This window comes from Amblyomma mixtum, chromosome 1 (assembly GCF_055824585.1).
Source record: "Amblyomma mixtum isolate Tamu chromosome 1, ASM5582458v1, whole genome shotgun sequence".
In the NCBI taxonomy this organism is placed as follows: domain Eukaryota; kingdom Metazoa; phylum Arthropoda; class Arachnida; order Ixodida; family Ixodidae; genus Amblyomma; species Amblyomma mixtum.
The window spans coordinates 13137176-13151370 of record NC_143012.1 but is presented as its reverse complement, the minus strand read 5'-3'; the positions used below and the strand labels follow the sequence as shown (position 1 = coordinate 13151370).

The 14195-nt window shown below is 49.4% G+C and overlaps 1 protein-coding gene across 2 annotated transcripts; it reads left to right on the top strand.

Moving 5' to 3' along the window:
* Window positions 1-248: 248 nt before the first annotated feature.
* Window positions 249-13874, top strand: LOC149365504 (uncharacterized). 2 transcript variants are annotated; one of them, XM_089543103.1, is made up of 2 exons: window positions 249-428; window positions 12579-13874. In XM_089543103.1, the coding sequence occupies exons 1-2, from the start codon at window positions 347-349 to the stop codon at window positions 12920-12922; spliced, it is 426 nt and encodes a 141-aa protein (XP_089399229.1). In that variant the 5' UTR covers window positions 249-346; the 3' UTR covers window positions 12923-13874. The 2 variants fall into 2 exon arrangements, with proteins under 2 accessions (XP_089399229.1, XP_089399238.1); XM_089543112.1 differs by lacking the exon at window positions 249-428 and adding an exon at window positions 9752-9923.
* The last annotated feature ends 321 nt before the right edge of the window (window positions 13875-14195 follow it).

The window sequence follows — 14195 nt, the reverse complement described above, 5'->3', positions numbered from 1 at the left end:
GTTATCGAAGGCGAGAAATACAAAGGCCGGACGGACGTCGCCACCGAGGAGCAAGTTGGCAGATGATGCTTCAAAACGCTTGGAGCATTGCCCGCCGCTCTGCCTGTTGCCCTTGAGGGAACTCCACGCGCAAAAGTAAATATTTTGAAGGAGGGCACAGAAAAGGATGAAAAAGAAATGGTATCGTAATCAATGCCCTGATTTTCGTCGAAAAACGATAGCGCGCGTGCTATGCGCGGGGTTAGCTGTACACGGAGAAACCGTGAGGGCCATGCCTGATACGGCTCTCCAAGAACGAGCTTAAAGGCGGTTGCAGTGGGGCGGCAATCGACAGCTGGATTTTTGGATGCAACGTAGCCTTCGCGAACGCCCAGGAGACGTCGGTAGCGACAAGTACGGCACAACGGCCTCTCAACACACTCCGCCAGGTCAGAAACGCACCGTCTGCCTTGGAGTTATCCACTATGTTGAAGCATAAACGGCGGCTCGCCTTGAGGCCCGCAGCCTACGAGCGCTTTCGGCTGCACACCGTTTGCACTCGTTGTTAGGCGATCACACAGCCATCAAATTCTTAGCTTCTTTCTTTTTTTTGAGGAAAGGAAAGACGCGGGAACTGAATCTCTTTTCGGTGGACAACTCAACCGCGCCGTGAAGAAGCGATAAAAAAGGGCGTAGCGCCGCAGCGGAGGACTGAGAATATATTTCGACCAGAACCTTTATCGCGCACATCGCACTCTGCATGGGAGCATTTTTCGTTTCGCCTCTATGGAGATGTGGCCACCATGGGAGGGCTAGATACCGCGACCTCTTGTTCAGCGGCCGAACACCAACACCACTGAGCCACCGCGGCAGCTGTGACAATTGCGTCGCCATTTTGATACGAAAGTCGAGAAAACTGGCGCCACATGAAAGTCCGCCAGTTATGTTGTAGGAGCAAATGGTGTGTCAGAGGCGATGCGGGGGAGGGGGGGGGGGGGGGGTTGGTGAGGAAGGAGGCTGCTCTTGATATTTGTCGTGCATGACGTGGTGGTGGTGGTGGAAACTTTTATTGCCAGTGATGTAAATCGTGAGGGCGAAGCCCCCTACATGGCACTTGGATGCCTCCTCAATGTGAGGAGGAGGCATCCTTACAACGCGAAGGATAGCCCCTGGAGCGCAATCCTTCTGCGAGCGCTGGAGATGATCCGGCGCTGGTCTTGAGCGGACGAGCTGGTCAGAAGAGACTCCCAGTAAGACTCCGCCGCGGTTTGTGATGGGGGATGAGGGAAGGTGGGGCATGTGAGGAGGGTGTGTAAGAAGTCTCCTGGTTTGCCGCAAAGTTTGCATGATGACGGGAATTGGTCTGGGTATCGGGCATGCAGCAGTATTGGGTATGGAGCAGTTCGGGTTTGTAGTTGTCGCCAATGTGCAGCCTGCGGTATGGTGAGGGATGGAGCTGGGGGTGCGTATTCCCTTCGTTTGTCTCGGTAGTACGAGAGAATATCACGGAAGGAGAGCAGGCGCTCTGAGGCTCGTAGAGGGGGCTCGACTCCTGCCCGGAATGTGAGACCTCGGGCTAGGGAATGAGCCTCCTCGTTGCCAGGGAGGCCAGCATGTGCTGGCGTCCAGATGAGGGTGATGAGGCGCCGGGGCTGCCAGAAACGTAGTAAACGAGCAGCGGTGCTGGATATGTAGCCCTTCGCATAATTTAAAATTGCAGATTTGGAATCGGAGATAATTTTTGTGGCAGATGTAGAAATGAGAGCAAGCGCGATGGCTGCCTCTTCTGCCTCTGTGGTCGAATTGGTAATGATTGAGCTGGAGGTTAGAAGCTTTGCATTATTGTCGGCTACCGCCAGGGCCATACGGGAGCCTGTCGTATATTCCGCTGCGTCCACGTAAACCACCTCATGGTCCTCGCTATACTGTTTGTGAAGGGCCCAAGCCCTTGCTACTCTGCGTTCCCTGTCCCGCTCAGGGTGCATGTTCTTGGGGATGGGGGTTACGTTGAGGTTAGAGCGGAGGGTAGCAGAAAGGGGGACCCCCTCGGTAGGCTCTGTAATTGGGGTCAGGCTCAACTGGGACAATAAAGTACGACCAGCCTCTGAGCTGGATAGACGGGATAGTTGTGCCATAAAGGTAGCTTCTTTTAGCTCCTCAAAGGTGTTGTGTACACCTAGTTTGAGAAGTCGGTCGTTGGATGTGCTGGGGGGAAGACGTAGAGCCGTTCTCGTGCAACTACGTAGGAGCGCATTAACCCGGTCTCTCTCCTTCTGTTTGAGGGGTAAGTATGGAAGGGCATATGTTGTGCGGCTTATGATGTAAGCCTGGGTGAGGCGAGTCGTGTTTCGCTCGCGTAGGCCAGCCCTGCGGTTCGCTATGCGGCGAATCAGTCGAGTGGTGTGTTGAGCGTGTGTTTGAAGTGTCTTTATGACTTCTCCGTGCGCACCGTGGGAGTGGAGAACCAGTCCTAGCACGCGGATTTTGTGCACTAGTGGGATGGGATGGTACCTAGGGCGAGGGAGATGGGTGCATTGACTGAATCGTGTTGCTTGGGCCTGAATAAAATGACTTTGACTTTGACTTTGACGGCTCCCTGGGGCGTACCTCGTGCTCCCAGCGTGATCCCTGGTAGGCTGTGGTCGCCGAAGGTAAGCGTGGCTGTGCGGTGGCTGAGGAAGTCTCGGATGTAGTTGTACATCCTGGCGCCGACTCCCAGGGTCGTAAGGTTTTCTAGGATAGCTGAGTGTGTAACGTTATCAAATGCCTTAGTGAGATCCATCCCTAGGATAGCTGACGACGTGCATGACGTGCATGACGTCGCCGCACTCGCTACTTCGGTTGCTGAACGCGGCTGTTGCGATGCCATCCTTTTGGGGACATCTCTCGGCCTCAACGACGGTCGTCGACGGAATTTCGTCTAATGGAGCTAGTAAGGCTTTTGCCTTAAAAAAAGCGCTTGCTCCGCTAAGGCTCGTTTGATCCTCTGCCGAACCTGAGTGAAGCCAAGCACTCCAGGAAGGATGAGGGTAAAGGAAATAAGAAGTAATGGCAGTGTTACGTTAGTACAGAATGTGCTCTGTGTCTGCCCTCATCTGCGGACAGTTCAAACAGTGAGCAGTGCCTGCAGCGACAGCTGTTAGTGCCTCGACTCCCGACGCTTCGGTTTTTGCCCGTCGTCGTCGGCGTCCGCGCAGAAGAGGAGAGTGGGAGAGAAGGGGAGAGGGAACAAGTGGCGAGGAGGGGAAGGCGTTGCCCACTGGTCGGCGCCAGGTGTCTCGTGAGTGCGAGCCTCTTCGTCGTTCTGCCCGGCTCTGCTCTGATCGCTCGCCACAGCCTCTAATCCAAAGGGACGACTGCTACACATCTTTACAGACGGTTCGGAATAGTACAGTTCTAGAATAACGTTACCGTATACCCCTACCACCAGCCCCCAAGAAAGCATGCGCAGATGGCCACAGGACGTACGGGATTCAATCCCGCGACCTCGTGCTTACCACGCGATTGCCTTAAACGCCGAGTCACCGAGCAGCGGAGTTTCGCAGTCGAGTTGCCCTCGAATCGCGCTTGAATCGAAGCATCGGCAGGGGCGCCTGCAGTGAAACCTAACGCATGCACACCCTCCCTCTAATAACGTACCTGCATGCTGATTTTCTCGGACGATTGCAGAACCTACCACCCTATTAAATCTACTATAATCACCACCTGACACTGCAAACAGATCTTCAACTTATTACATCATCACACATTTCGCAGAAGCTACTGCTTAACATGCCTCCGCGCATGTCTCTTTTTTATTCGTTGGAGCTGTTAAGTGCCACTTTTATTGTACTTGTGTTTTTCTTTATACTTTCCATCTTCTTTTCTCTCTGATACGCTTGTGGAGTTTTTGCTAATCGAACCATAAAATGTATTATGCGACGATTTATTTCAATGCACACTGATAACGATAACAACGCGCGCCTCTTACATTTTATTTCATTATTGCGTTGGCATTAAAAGGTACGTGTGATCGAATATGGCGACCGCCGTCACGCGTGAGGCTTTGCGAACCTTGTGACGTCATAACTTGCCCATCGTGGCAGGTGGCAACCTGATCACAGGATTGTGAGCGAACGGCCCATCGTGGCAGGTGGCAATTAAATTAGTGATTGGTCCCGACAGGCTGCTCGGGAAGAGCAACCTGGGTATCACAACCTCCATCGGTTTGGAAACAACCCCTGCCGGGACGGTGGAGCATATGTTAACGGCCTCACCACTGCGCCTGGACTGGTATGAGGACTAGCATGCGGTCTATGAATGTAGAGAATGCCCAACTATGTAAGGACATTAACCCGTTGCCGCTATCGAGTCATACCCTAAAGGCGGAGAACACCATCAGCAGCAATAGAAAACGCATTTAAACTATCCACAGAGGACCGCCTGAGAGTTTTTATGCTTCAGCCTGGGTCGCGTATTGTTCTTTTTCTTTCCTTTCCCCTTTGTTTCATCGACTTGTTCTAATCTGTACTCACGTGTTCAAGTACTTACTTGCCATATATAGCTTTTTCTTTCTCGTTCATTGGGTTTAGTGATAGGCTGTTTTGAATTTTACTGACACTTTACACTCTGGAGGGCTCGTAAGATATTTCAAATGATTAAATAATACGTGCTGTGTGTTAATGTCTAGAGGTCGGCGCCTTTGGAAGGTGTCATATTGCTCCGGAATATGACATAGTACATCCGTGACCTCAGAAGATTAGTGACAAAAGGAGGGAGTCCGGTCTCCGGCTGCAGGGTAGCCAAGGGGCCGTTGGGTCAACGAACGATATAATATGCCGCCGACTGGGGCGCTTACACCTCCACTAAGAAAGCTCGCTGTAAGTTTCCTCACTATAGCCTCCCTTTGTTTTCTTCAGAAAGGGAAGGAGAAAGGACGATTGTCGTGTCTGTATAGACGCTGCATCTTTATGAGTCACCGACTCGACGGTGAAATATACGGCGCAAGGGCTCTGGATAAGCGTTAGTGACACGCGCGACAATACTTAATTTCACTCTGTAGTGTAAGCATTATCGTCTAAGCCTTTTCATCGAGTGTGTATGCAGCATTTAAATATGCGAGTTGGCATGGAAAGCTCACATGTACCTAGAGCTTAAAGTCAGGGGGGTCTCGGGGGGCCTCAGACCCACGCCAGTATTGACAAGGAATCTGGAGCTTCCCGTGCTAGAATGCAGGTACTGTAAGAATCTGAAGAAGGCAGCTATTTTTTTTTATTCTCCTATATTCAGTGGTGGTCGAACGCATTTCTTATCTTCGAAAATTTCAGCATGATTTTTAAAACGAATTATTAACATGTCGTCGAAAAACCTGAGACTGGGACAAATAAAAAGTCGGCAGTACTACATGTCTTACAGTACATGTATAGCACTACATGTCTTACATGTAGTACTACATGTACTACAAGTCGGCAGTACTACATGTACTACATGTACTACATGTCGGCAGTACTACATGTCGGCAGTACTACATGTCGGCAGTACTGCGTGTCGGCAGTACTACTCAAAGGCTGGTCAGTCCAGTCCACGAGCCAGTCCAGAGCTTGCCACTCACTTTCAAGGCTACATAACAACAACAATTACACTGACAACAACATTGGGTCGTTTGTCTCAGGGCTGTGTCATAAACTGAGCAAACAAATACCTTTAAAAATTATTTTGCTCTGCATATAATAATGTGCAAAACAGGTCGGCAGCCGCTTTCTTTTTTTCTCTTTCTCTCTCTCTCTCTATTTTTCTCTCCACCTGTGTTCGAATTACTAGAAACCCCCTTTCGATGCAGCTAGGTTTTAAGCACTGCCTATACCACTTCCTCAGTGCTTCCTAAGTGCGCGCGACAGTCCAGCGAGCAATATGGCGACTCCCAGAGAGCGCTTTAGGCCTTCGTCAAAAAACATCCTTTTGGATTGTTGTGAACATGTGTAGAGAGCTCGCGCTGCGGCCTTGTGCTTATGCTAGGTGCGCACAAAATCGCAGCGAGCAATAGGGGACACCCCGGCAGCGTTTGTGGATCAAAGCTAACTTGGTGGCCAGGTCTCAGCGGCGCCGAATACTCCAGCACAGTCGCCACAGCAGTGAGAGTCGAGCAATATGTCGGCCAAGCTCAGGCTCGTAGGATGTAGCTACCGCCCCTGAAGCGGTTCTCGCCTGCCTATACCAGATGTTTCAGGGAAGACTTTACGTAATTCTCAAAACTAGGTTTATTGAGGTAAAAATATGGCTCTTCCAGCATAGTATTACCAGTGTTGGCGGACACCAGAAAACCGGTGAATCGCCTTGAGTAAGCTGGTTAACTAATTAGAGTTTGGCGCCTAGTTGCATTTAGAAATTTTTAGCCGGTCGTTAGTAATAGGCATATAAGTTTTTAGAATGTAGAAAACGCGATTACCCTTGGCGCTGAGGCTCGACAAAATTTGGCTTTTTTGACTAGTTACGCGCACTGGAAAGGTTGCTTTGCCTGCATGCTTCTCGAAAGCGCATGTATTTTGGCACGATGCAGCCAAATTTTGTCGAGCCACAGCGGTGAGGGTAATCGCGTTTTCGAAATTCTAAAAACAGATGTGGTTATTATTAACGACAGGCTACAAATCTCTAATTGCAACTAGGAGCCTAACTCTACAAGTCAAAAAGTTATTTATTAAAAATTAGTTAACCAGCTAGCCACTTAAGACGATTCACCCGTTTTCTGGTGTCCGCCAACACTGGTAATACTTTGCCGCAGATGAAATATCTTTATCCCAAGAAGCCTATTTTTGCAAATTTGTGAAAGTGTTCGCTGACACACCCGGTATATTTAGCATAGCGCGATACGCGATTCGCTACAGTCATCCGCTTGCACGGGGACCTAGCTGCGGCTGCGCAGTGGCAGGTGTGCGCATGCGCAAATGGCGACTTAAGGAACCGGTTCGCGGTAGCAGATCGCGCTATGCGAAGTCCCTTTATTAGCCACCACCAACCCAGGCGCTGTCTTATGCCGCTGCCGCTAGCGAGTTGCGTAAGAAAAATTATGCGATAACGATAGGCTAAAACCCTCTAATGTCTGTACACGACTCTGGAAGCCCCGAAACTTCGGCCGGTAGAACTGTTTACCATATAGCCATCGTACACCACGACTTACACTGTTTTTGCAGTACAAAGAGGGTGCTATAGCTGTGCGCGCATAAGGGAAAGGTCATGTGATGCGTTCGGATCGGGACACCAGCAGGACACTAATTTTTCATCGAGTAGGTTCCCCGGCATCTACGAGTGGGTTCTCAAAGATAACCGTTGCTCTCAGAGTATGATTTAGCTTCACAGAAAGACAGAAGGGAGCTTTTCATCGAGTTACTCCTTCCCCACGTTGAAAGGTCCCCTCGACATGGTGAAGGGGTCACTCCGTTGGAAAGCAGAATACTTTGCCGGCGGACGTACACACCGACGACAAAAAAAAAAAAAAAACTTCAGTTTTTTTGGAAAAGGCGACTGAATTTGTTGGTGGGCTCCTCTGAAATGGCAGTGAACGGAATGAAGCATTTATATCCAGCCTGCTTTTGTTTTTCGTCAACAGCTCCATCCTCTTCATTTTTTTTATTCTTCAAGGAACAAATGAATAGCATATCCTCCCATTTACGCCCATTTATGAATGACTTCTGTCATTATCGAGGTGACCTCGCGCCGGAACTGTTTCACTATGGAGAGCATGTTGTAGCGTAACGTTTCGTTTTCCTTTCGTTTGGTCCTCCGCCATTGATGGCTGCTTCCGGTGACGCATATCGTGAGGTATGACGTCACGAAGAACCATGCCCATGACGCCACTTGCATGAATGCGCCTCACGTTCGCACCGCACTGGCGATCCAGTGCCGACGGGCGGCGAAGCACGGTATCTGTGACACAGCCGGACTGGATACGGTGTGGTTTAGGGTGGCTAGCTGCGGCGCCGCCTATCTCTGGTGTGCTTCGATCCCAACATTTTCTTTCGTTGCGATGGGCTTTGCTAACAAACGAAAGAAAAATGACCGGAAAGTTGGAAAAAAATCGCCGGAGGATCAGACATGTGATGCGACAGTTCTTCGAAAGCAGTTAGATATACCCTCCATGACTATAGTTTGATGTTTTTACTCAAAGCAGAGACTTCGCACGGGCGACACAATTATTCTGGGTGTTGAAGGTGGGCGGAGGTTGGTTGAGGGTGGCGGTGGGTTTGGTAGCCCCGTAGCTAGTGGGAGGGTAGGGTGGAGAAGTGGCTGGAGGGTGGTGCTTGTGTAGAGCAGCTCTCTTTCCCACTGCGACTTCGAATTCGATTTCGCCGTCACATTTTCGTTCCGCTCCTTCGTGGATTCCTTAGTGGGTGGCGACCTTGTGGAAGGTAGTGGTAGGTATGTTGGTGGTGGATGGGGCTTCTGAAGGGTAGATTTGGGTGTATAGGTGATGGGTGGCGTTCTGGAAGGTGAAGGTGGGCGGGACAGTGGGCCGAGAGTGTCGGTGAGTGCGTGGTTAGGAGGAAGAAGGGCAGGTGACTCGTGGGTGATGCTACTGAAGGGTGCAAAAAGAAATCTCCTCGCTTGGGCTGCATGCCTCACTTCAACAGACACCGGATTTCCGGGGAAGGTACAGTTTAACATTGGATTCGCAGTAAAAAGCGATCCCAAGGGAATTCTGCGGGACGTATATATGAGTGGGTGAACATCTGCAGTGCATAGAATGAATTAAAAAGCATGTCCGTTCACTGCGACGTTAGGATTTCATCCTGGTAACTCCCGCAATTAAGGAAGATGCGCTACCCTTCAGACATCACCGGGAGCAAGTTAATAAAGCTATCGATAAACATAATGCTCTTCGAGGTCACTTCATGAACACAACAAATGCGCACGCGCGTCAGCGGTCGTTCCACTACTTCCCTATATGGCACGATGCTGCATACGCCGATAATTTCGCGCCAAAAAAAAAGACAAAACAAAGAAAACAAAAATGGGCGGGTTTGACCGAATCGGAAAGCGAGCGAATTCCCTTTCGTCGCCTCTTCCTTCTTTTTTTGGTTTCGGTGCGCGGCGCACTCCGATTGGCGGAGAGGGCGACGTAACGCGCGCCAAGCTCCTCCCGAGCTAAGCCTAACCGCGCGTGCTACTCGACTGGGCGGCACGTCGAGCTCACGCCCCAAGCCGCTGACGACGACGCTCCCAGCACGGAGAACCACCGAGTAGGGGGCGAGTAGCGGCTTGTTATACGGCGAGGGGGATGCCGATAACATGTGTGGGAGGGAAGGGGACTCGTATGACTGCAACGGGTAGCGAGAGAAAGAGGTATACACCGCGTTATCGTTGCCAATGCAAAGCTCTGTACCCTCTCGCCGTATTCGCTCCTGAGACCCTTTCCTCAGCCCCCTTTCCATTCCGTACACGCAAAATGCGGCAACACAGTACAAAAACACAGAGAGGCGACAGTCGGACAGGCATATTGACGCAAGTGCGTATACGAGCCGCCGCGGTCGCTGCCAAGTAGACGGGATCACGGCGGCGCTGGGTCGTGTGAGTGCAGAGACTCGTCCATTGCGTTGAAGCCTAGCACGGCGCCGAGCTGTCGGCCGAATCGTGAACCACTGCTGGACTGAATCCACGTTGCGCACAGCGGCAAATTGAGTACATCGCAGCACACTGGTCGGCGCTGCTATCGGTGAAGTCCTCAGCTACTGAAGGTCGAGAACGTCGCCGGAGAAGACAACGTCTTCAGTCTAAAGAGGGAGTCGAACCTCGGCCCTGCGTTGAAGAGACTTTGCATCCTCTTAGTTTGCACGGAAACTGCACACGCCTCAGTGCAAGGCGAAGAAGCGGGAACACCGTACGGTGTCAGCGCGGTCTTGCCGTGTACAACAGCTTTCGCCGTTACTCCTCGGCCTCGCCAGCTTGCAGTTTCGGAAAACTGCCATCCCCCGGTAAGCGACGCGACAACTGTACTTTTGATGAACTACCGGGCATATTTGAGATATTAGGTAGCAAATTGCTCTGAAACGACTGCCTGCATATATATCTCCGTTACCAACGTGTGACGAATGAGAAGCGTTACCCTTTTACCGACGTCTCTTCACTATAGTAGCTTCCACATTAGAGCTGAGTTCTTTTCATTCACGCTCGTTGTATAGAGTGAGGTCAGAATGAAACGCTGCACTTTTCTACTTTCCAGGAAGGTAATCCTTTACAATTGATTTATGAATAGGTACTTCGGTAGACATTTTTACCCGGAAATATGAATCAGGCTAGTTGTACAGTGCAGATGAAACTACACAGGCAGGATATTTTGTTTTGTTCACAGGCGCTGTTCGCATTTAATTCTAGCCTGACTGTAGACAAGAGTAGAGCAGCTAACGTTCCTTATGAAAATCTGCCGACTAGTGCCATCTAGCGCAGAATATCTATGTAGCCCGCGTGTCATGTCTGTTGAGCTGTACAACACAAACGTGTCTCCTTACCTGCACTGCAGTCATCGCGTTTAAGAGTTGGTTTCAGTTTTGCTCAATCGTATCACTGTTTCTGTTTAAAAGCGAGAGGACGCCTTTGATTTTACAGTTAAAAATTCTCATTCGCCATGTCATGAACACTCATTTGCACACGCAGTATAGTCTAAGAAGCTACAGCATTTAGCGGTCGAGCGCTAGTTCAAAAGCTCCATGCCAATCGCAGCGACTGCATTTCGTTGGAGGCTGAACTCGAAAGCCCTCGGCAATTTAATTTTTGTGCAAGATAAAAAAACAAGTGGTTTAAATTACTGTGCAACCCTCCACTCCGACCTTCCACACAGACCGCAGTGTTGTTTTGGCACTTGAGCTACCATACTTGAGCATCCGTTAACCATTAAAATCCCCAGTAACTAGCGCCACCTAGTAAATGAAATATAAACTGATATCACTGCTACGATAGCTGACTAACGTTTACGCGCAGGGTTACACCGTGGGTTACCAGTGGTACTGTGATAGGCCACTTGGGATAAGTGCCCATGATCAGGTGTTCAACACGTGGGCGTCCTCTCATTCCGTCCTCACTGATAAGCTCCAGGGGCGATCGGGCATCGAACCCGTGACTTTCATGCTGAGTAGACAAACAGTTTAGCCGCTTAGTCACCGTGACGGGCGAACACCCTGAGTCCCCCAGCACCAAGTCGAAACAAATGGTATTCGTAAGCTTTCGCGTCATGGCGTCCCACCACAGTGATCCCCGATTCCTGTGCGCGCTGCAATGGCGAGTTCGGTATACGCCAGCAAGAGCACGCTCGGCACACTAAAGGGATATGAGAAATGTTTGTGAACAGGACATTTCGTATTCCATTCATTTGTTGTCGGCCATAGCGCAGATTCTTCCAAGAACACGGCCAAGACTGTTTTCCGCTCCGGTCTCTAACCTCGATATACCGATCCCTTTTAGTCTTTCTGATCACAACGTCTTTTTGTACTAGCCAGTATTCCTTCTGTAATACGTTAGACTACGCCTTCAGTCTCATGGAGTACCGTTCAGATGGTGGAACTTCAAAAAGTTATCCCCGTCAACACGTCCTCACCATTGAGGACAGAAGACCTACCCTCAAAAATATCAGCATAACTTGAGACCCCTGCCAAGCTTATCTTGCAAGAGATTTATAAGAATCATTGCACAATAAGGCACTAAGGCTTGTTTGACTGAAATATGCCTGTCTATTATACCAGCCCTGCGTATCAAGACACGGATTCGGGTACTGTGTTGCCACAGAAGGGCTTTTTTATTTTTCATTTTTATCATGAAAGTTAGCAAGGGCGATTACTTAAAACCACCTAGCAGCCGCTCCGGCAGAAGTAATCATGGGACATTTCCTGTCATGATGAAACCACCTTTCCTGAAGACGTTGGGATATAGAATGTGATGGAATGAAATGTGAATTCTCGGAAACCTGATGCCGTCGAAGAACAAGTCGTATATTTTTTTTTGCTGCTTATAAAAAGGAACTTATATATCTTGCATAACCAGCGAAGCGCAAGTTTGTTATCGCGTTTTTGGTCCGTTTTTATTCATGATGCTCTTTCCATTGTGTTCATGTCATTCATATCATTTCCTCTATGAGCATAAAGAAGGTTTCATTGTGAAGCAATAGATAAAAGTTCCAGAACAACGCTGAAACAAAAAGAATTAACTTTCTGAAAAAACTGTTATCTACATGATTGTGCTGAAATCAAAAGTAACTACGCAGTATGGCGGTAAAAACTCGTCACAATATACGCTTGTAGCTAACGCAGGTTGATATACTTCCCCTTGGCACATGCAGATTGCTTGTATACATCATCCACCAACGGCGCAGTGCCATGCGCAGTTGATATGCGTTTCTTCATTTCTGGCTTTAACTCTTAAAAGTCTCAGCTACATAAAAATCGCCTAGCAACTCCTCTCCCAAATATACTGTGCCATTTACTTTTTCGGTGGTCACGTGCGTTTTCTGCGCTTTCGCCACAAACTCCTGTGTTCGAAATGCTACAAAAAAAATAGCAATGTACGACCTTGCCACGAAGACCAGACCGGGTCGACCGCCATACTAATGGACAGTGCCTATTCTTTTTCGCCCCTCGCAGAATATACCAAGATGTCTCGGTCAACCGCCACCGCGGCGCTGCTGTCCATTGCCCTGTTCCTGTTGCTGGCCACCACGCGCGCCGGCTGCCGCGCCATGCCCGCCCACCAGGCAGGTGGCGCTGTGGACGGCGGCAACTCCGTAGCACCGGGCAGCAACTGCACCAAGGACTCGCGGGCCAAGGCCATCTGCGATGAGTGCATCTACGTCACCGGCGCGAGGGAGTCGTACGAACCGTGCTGCGCGAACCTCAACAGACTGCAAGAGTACTGCGAGCACTTCCTGCGATACGCTCCAGACTCGAGCGTCAACGAGACCGCCACCAGGGAGCGCCGCGGACGCTGAGTTCCGACTCGGAGGGCACAAAAAGTGAATCGCCGCAGACAAGCTTGCAGAGACATCTCAGAGAGACTCCATGCTCTCTTCCAAGGCTTGATGTAGCGATGAACAGTCGATGATGTCTGTCCATCGCCATGTCGACAACTTGCTTGATGCCCCAGAGCTCGCTACAGATGGCATTTTAGCGCACTCGTCTGAGCTTGTTGCTCGCTGCAGATTTTGCCTCGCAGCCCCGCAAACATCCTCGAAAAGCATCGCCGATTCTCACGCAGAAGTAACCCATCAGTTACCGAGTCGGCGGGTTGAAAGGTTCCCTATCTACTCATGTACCCGCCAGTTAGCAACAGCCTCGGTCTTGTATTCCCATGTGTTCACTACTTGTGTGTTAATTATGCGTAATTCGGAAAGTTTTCCTCGAATGGTTTCGAGAAATCGTCTGCTGTGAGAAACTGGACTTCCTTGTTTCCACCATCACCATGAAGTAGAGCGCTTCCACCCAACTAAGTGTCTACTGTCAATAAGGAAGATCTCAAATACGACGAGCGGTTTAATACCACCCGAGGTACCCAAGCAAAGGCCTGTTGCAACCCGTCCAATTAACTATTGTGTAACCTCGCTGTCCGCGGTAATAATGTCACAAAGACCACAAGGTTGCTGTCTACCAACATGTTAAGAGTCATGATACGTCGTTCCACTATGGAGGATACCTGTTCTATTAGCAATCCGTTCTGAACAACTGCACTTCATGGCATAAACGAGGTGACAACCTGATTTGAGGTCATCTGCGTCACTTTAATGCAAATAGACCTTGTTTAGATATCGTGTCCCGGTTAATACAGCAGCTTAACCGGTGGAGATCGCAGAACCTCAAATAACGGTGTCCATACAAATTATATTTATAATCAAATGGATTACAAATACGACAGTGCCGAAGTGGTCAATCAATATATCATTTCCAAAAAAAAAAGAAACAGATTTCAAAAACTTTGAAATGTGTTCTTTTTTTAGCTATGATATATTAATTGACAGCGTCCGCACCGTCCTACTTGTAATCAAATTGATTATAAATGTGATTGGTTGTGCGCACACACGTTTCAAGAACTTGCTTCTAACACCTAGACGAAAGTTCACAAAAAACTTCTGCGCAAACTAGTGAAAATACTCGAACGAAACGCAGGCTTTGTATATTTGTGTATATAGCTCACATTGTTTATACGCGTGGTCCACCTTCATCTTGTTCTTTTTATTGTATTTAACTCCTACCACAACACGCATTACA

What these genes read in the sequence shown, in the direction of transcription:
- LOC149365504 (XM_089543103.1), top strand. Translation starts at nt 347, where the DNA reads ATGCAACGTAGCCTTCGCGAACGCCCAGGAGACGTCGGTAGCGACAAG. An exon ending in CTCTCAACACACTCCGCCAG is followed by an intron (nt 429 to 12,578) that starts GTCAGAAACGCA and finishes CGCCCCTCGCAG; the next exon opens with AATATACCAAGATGTCTCGG.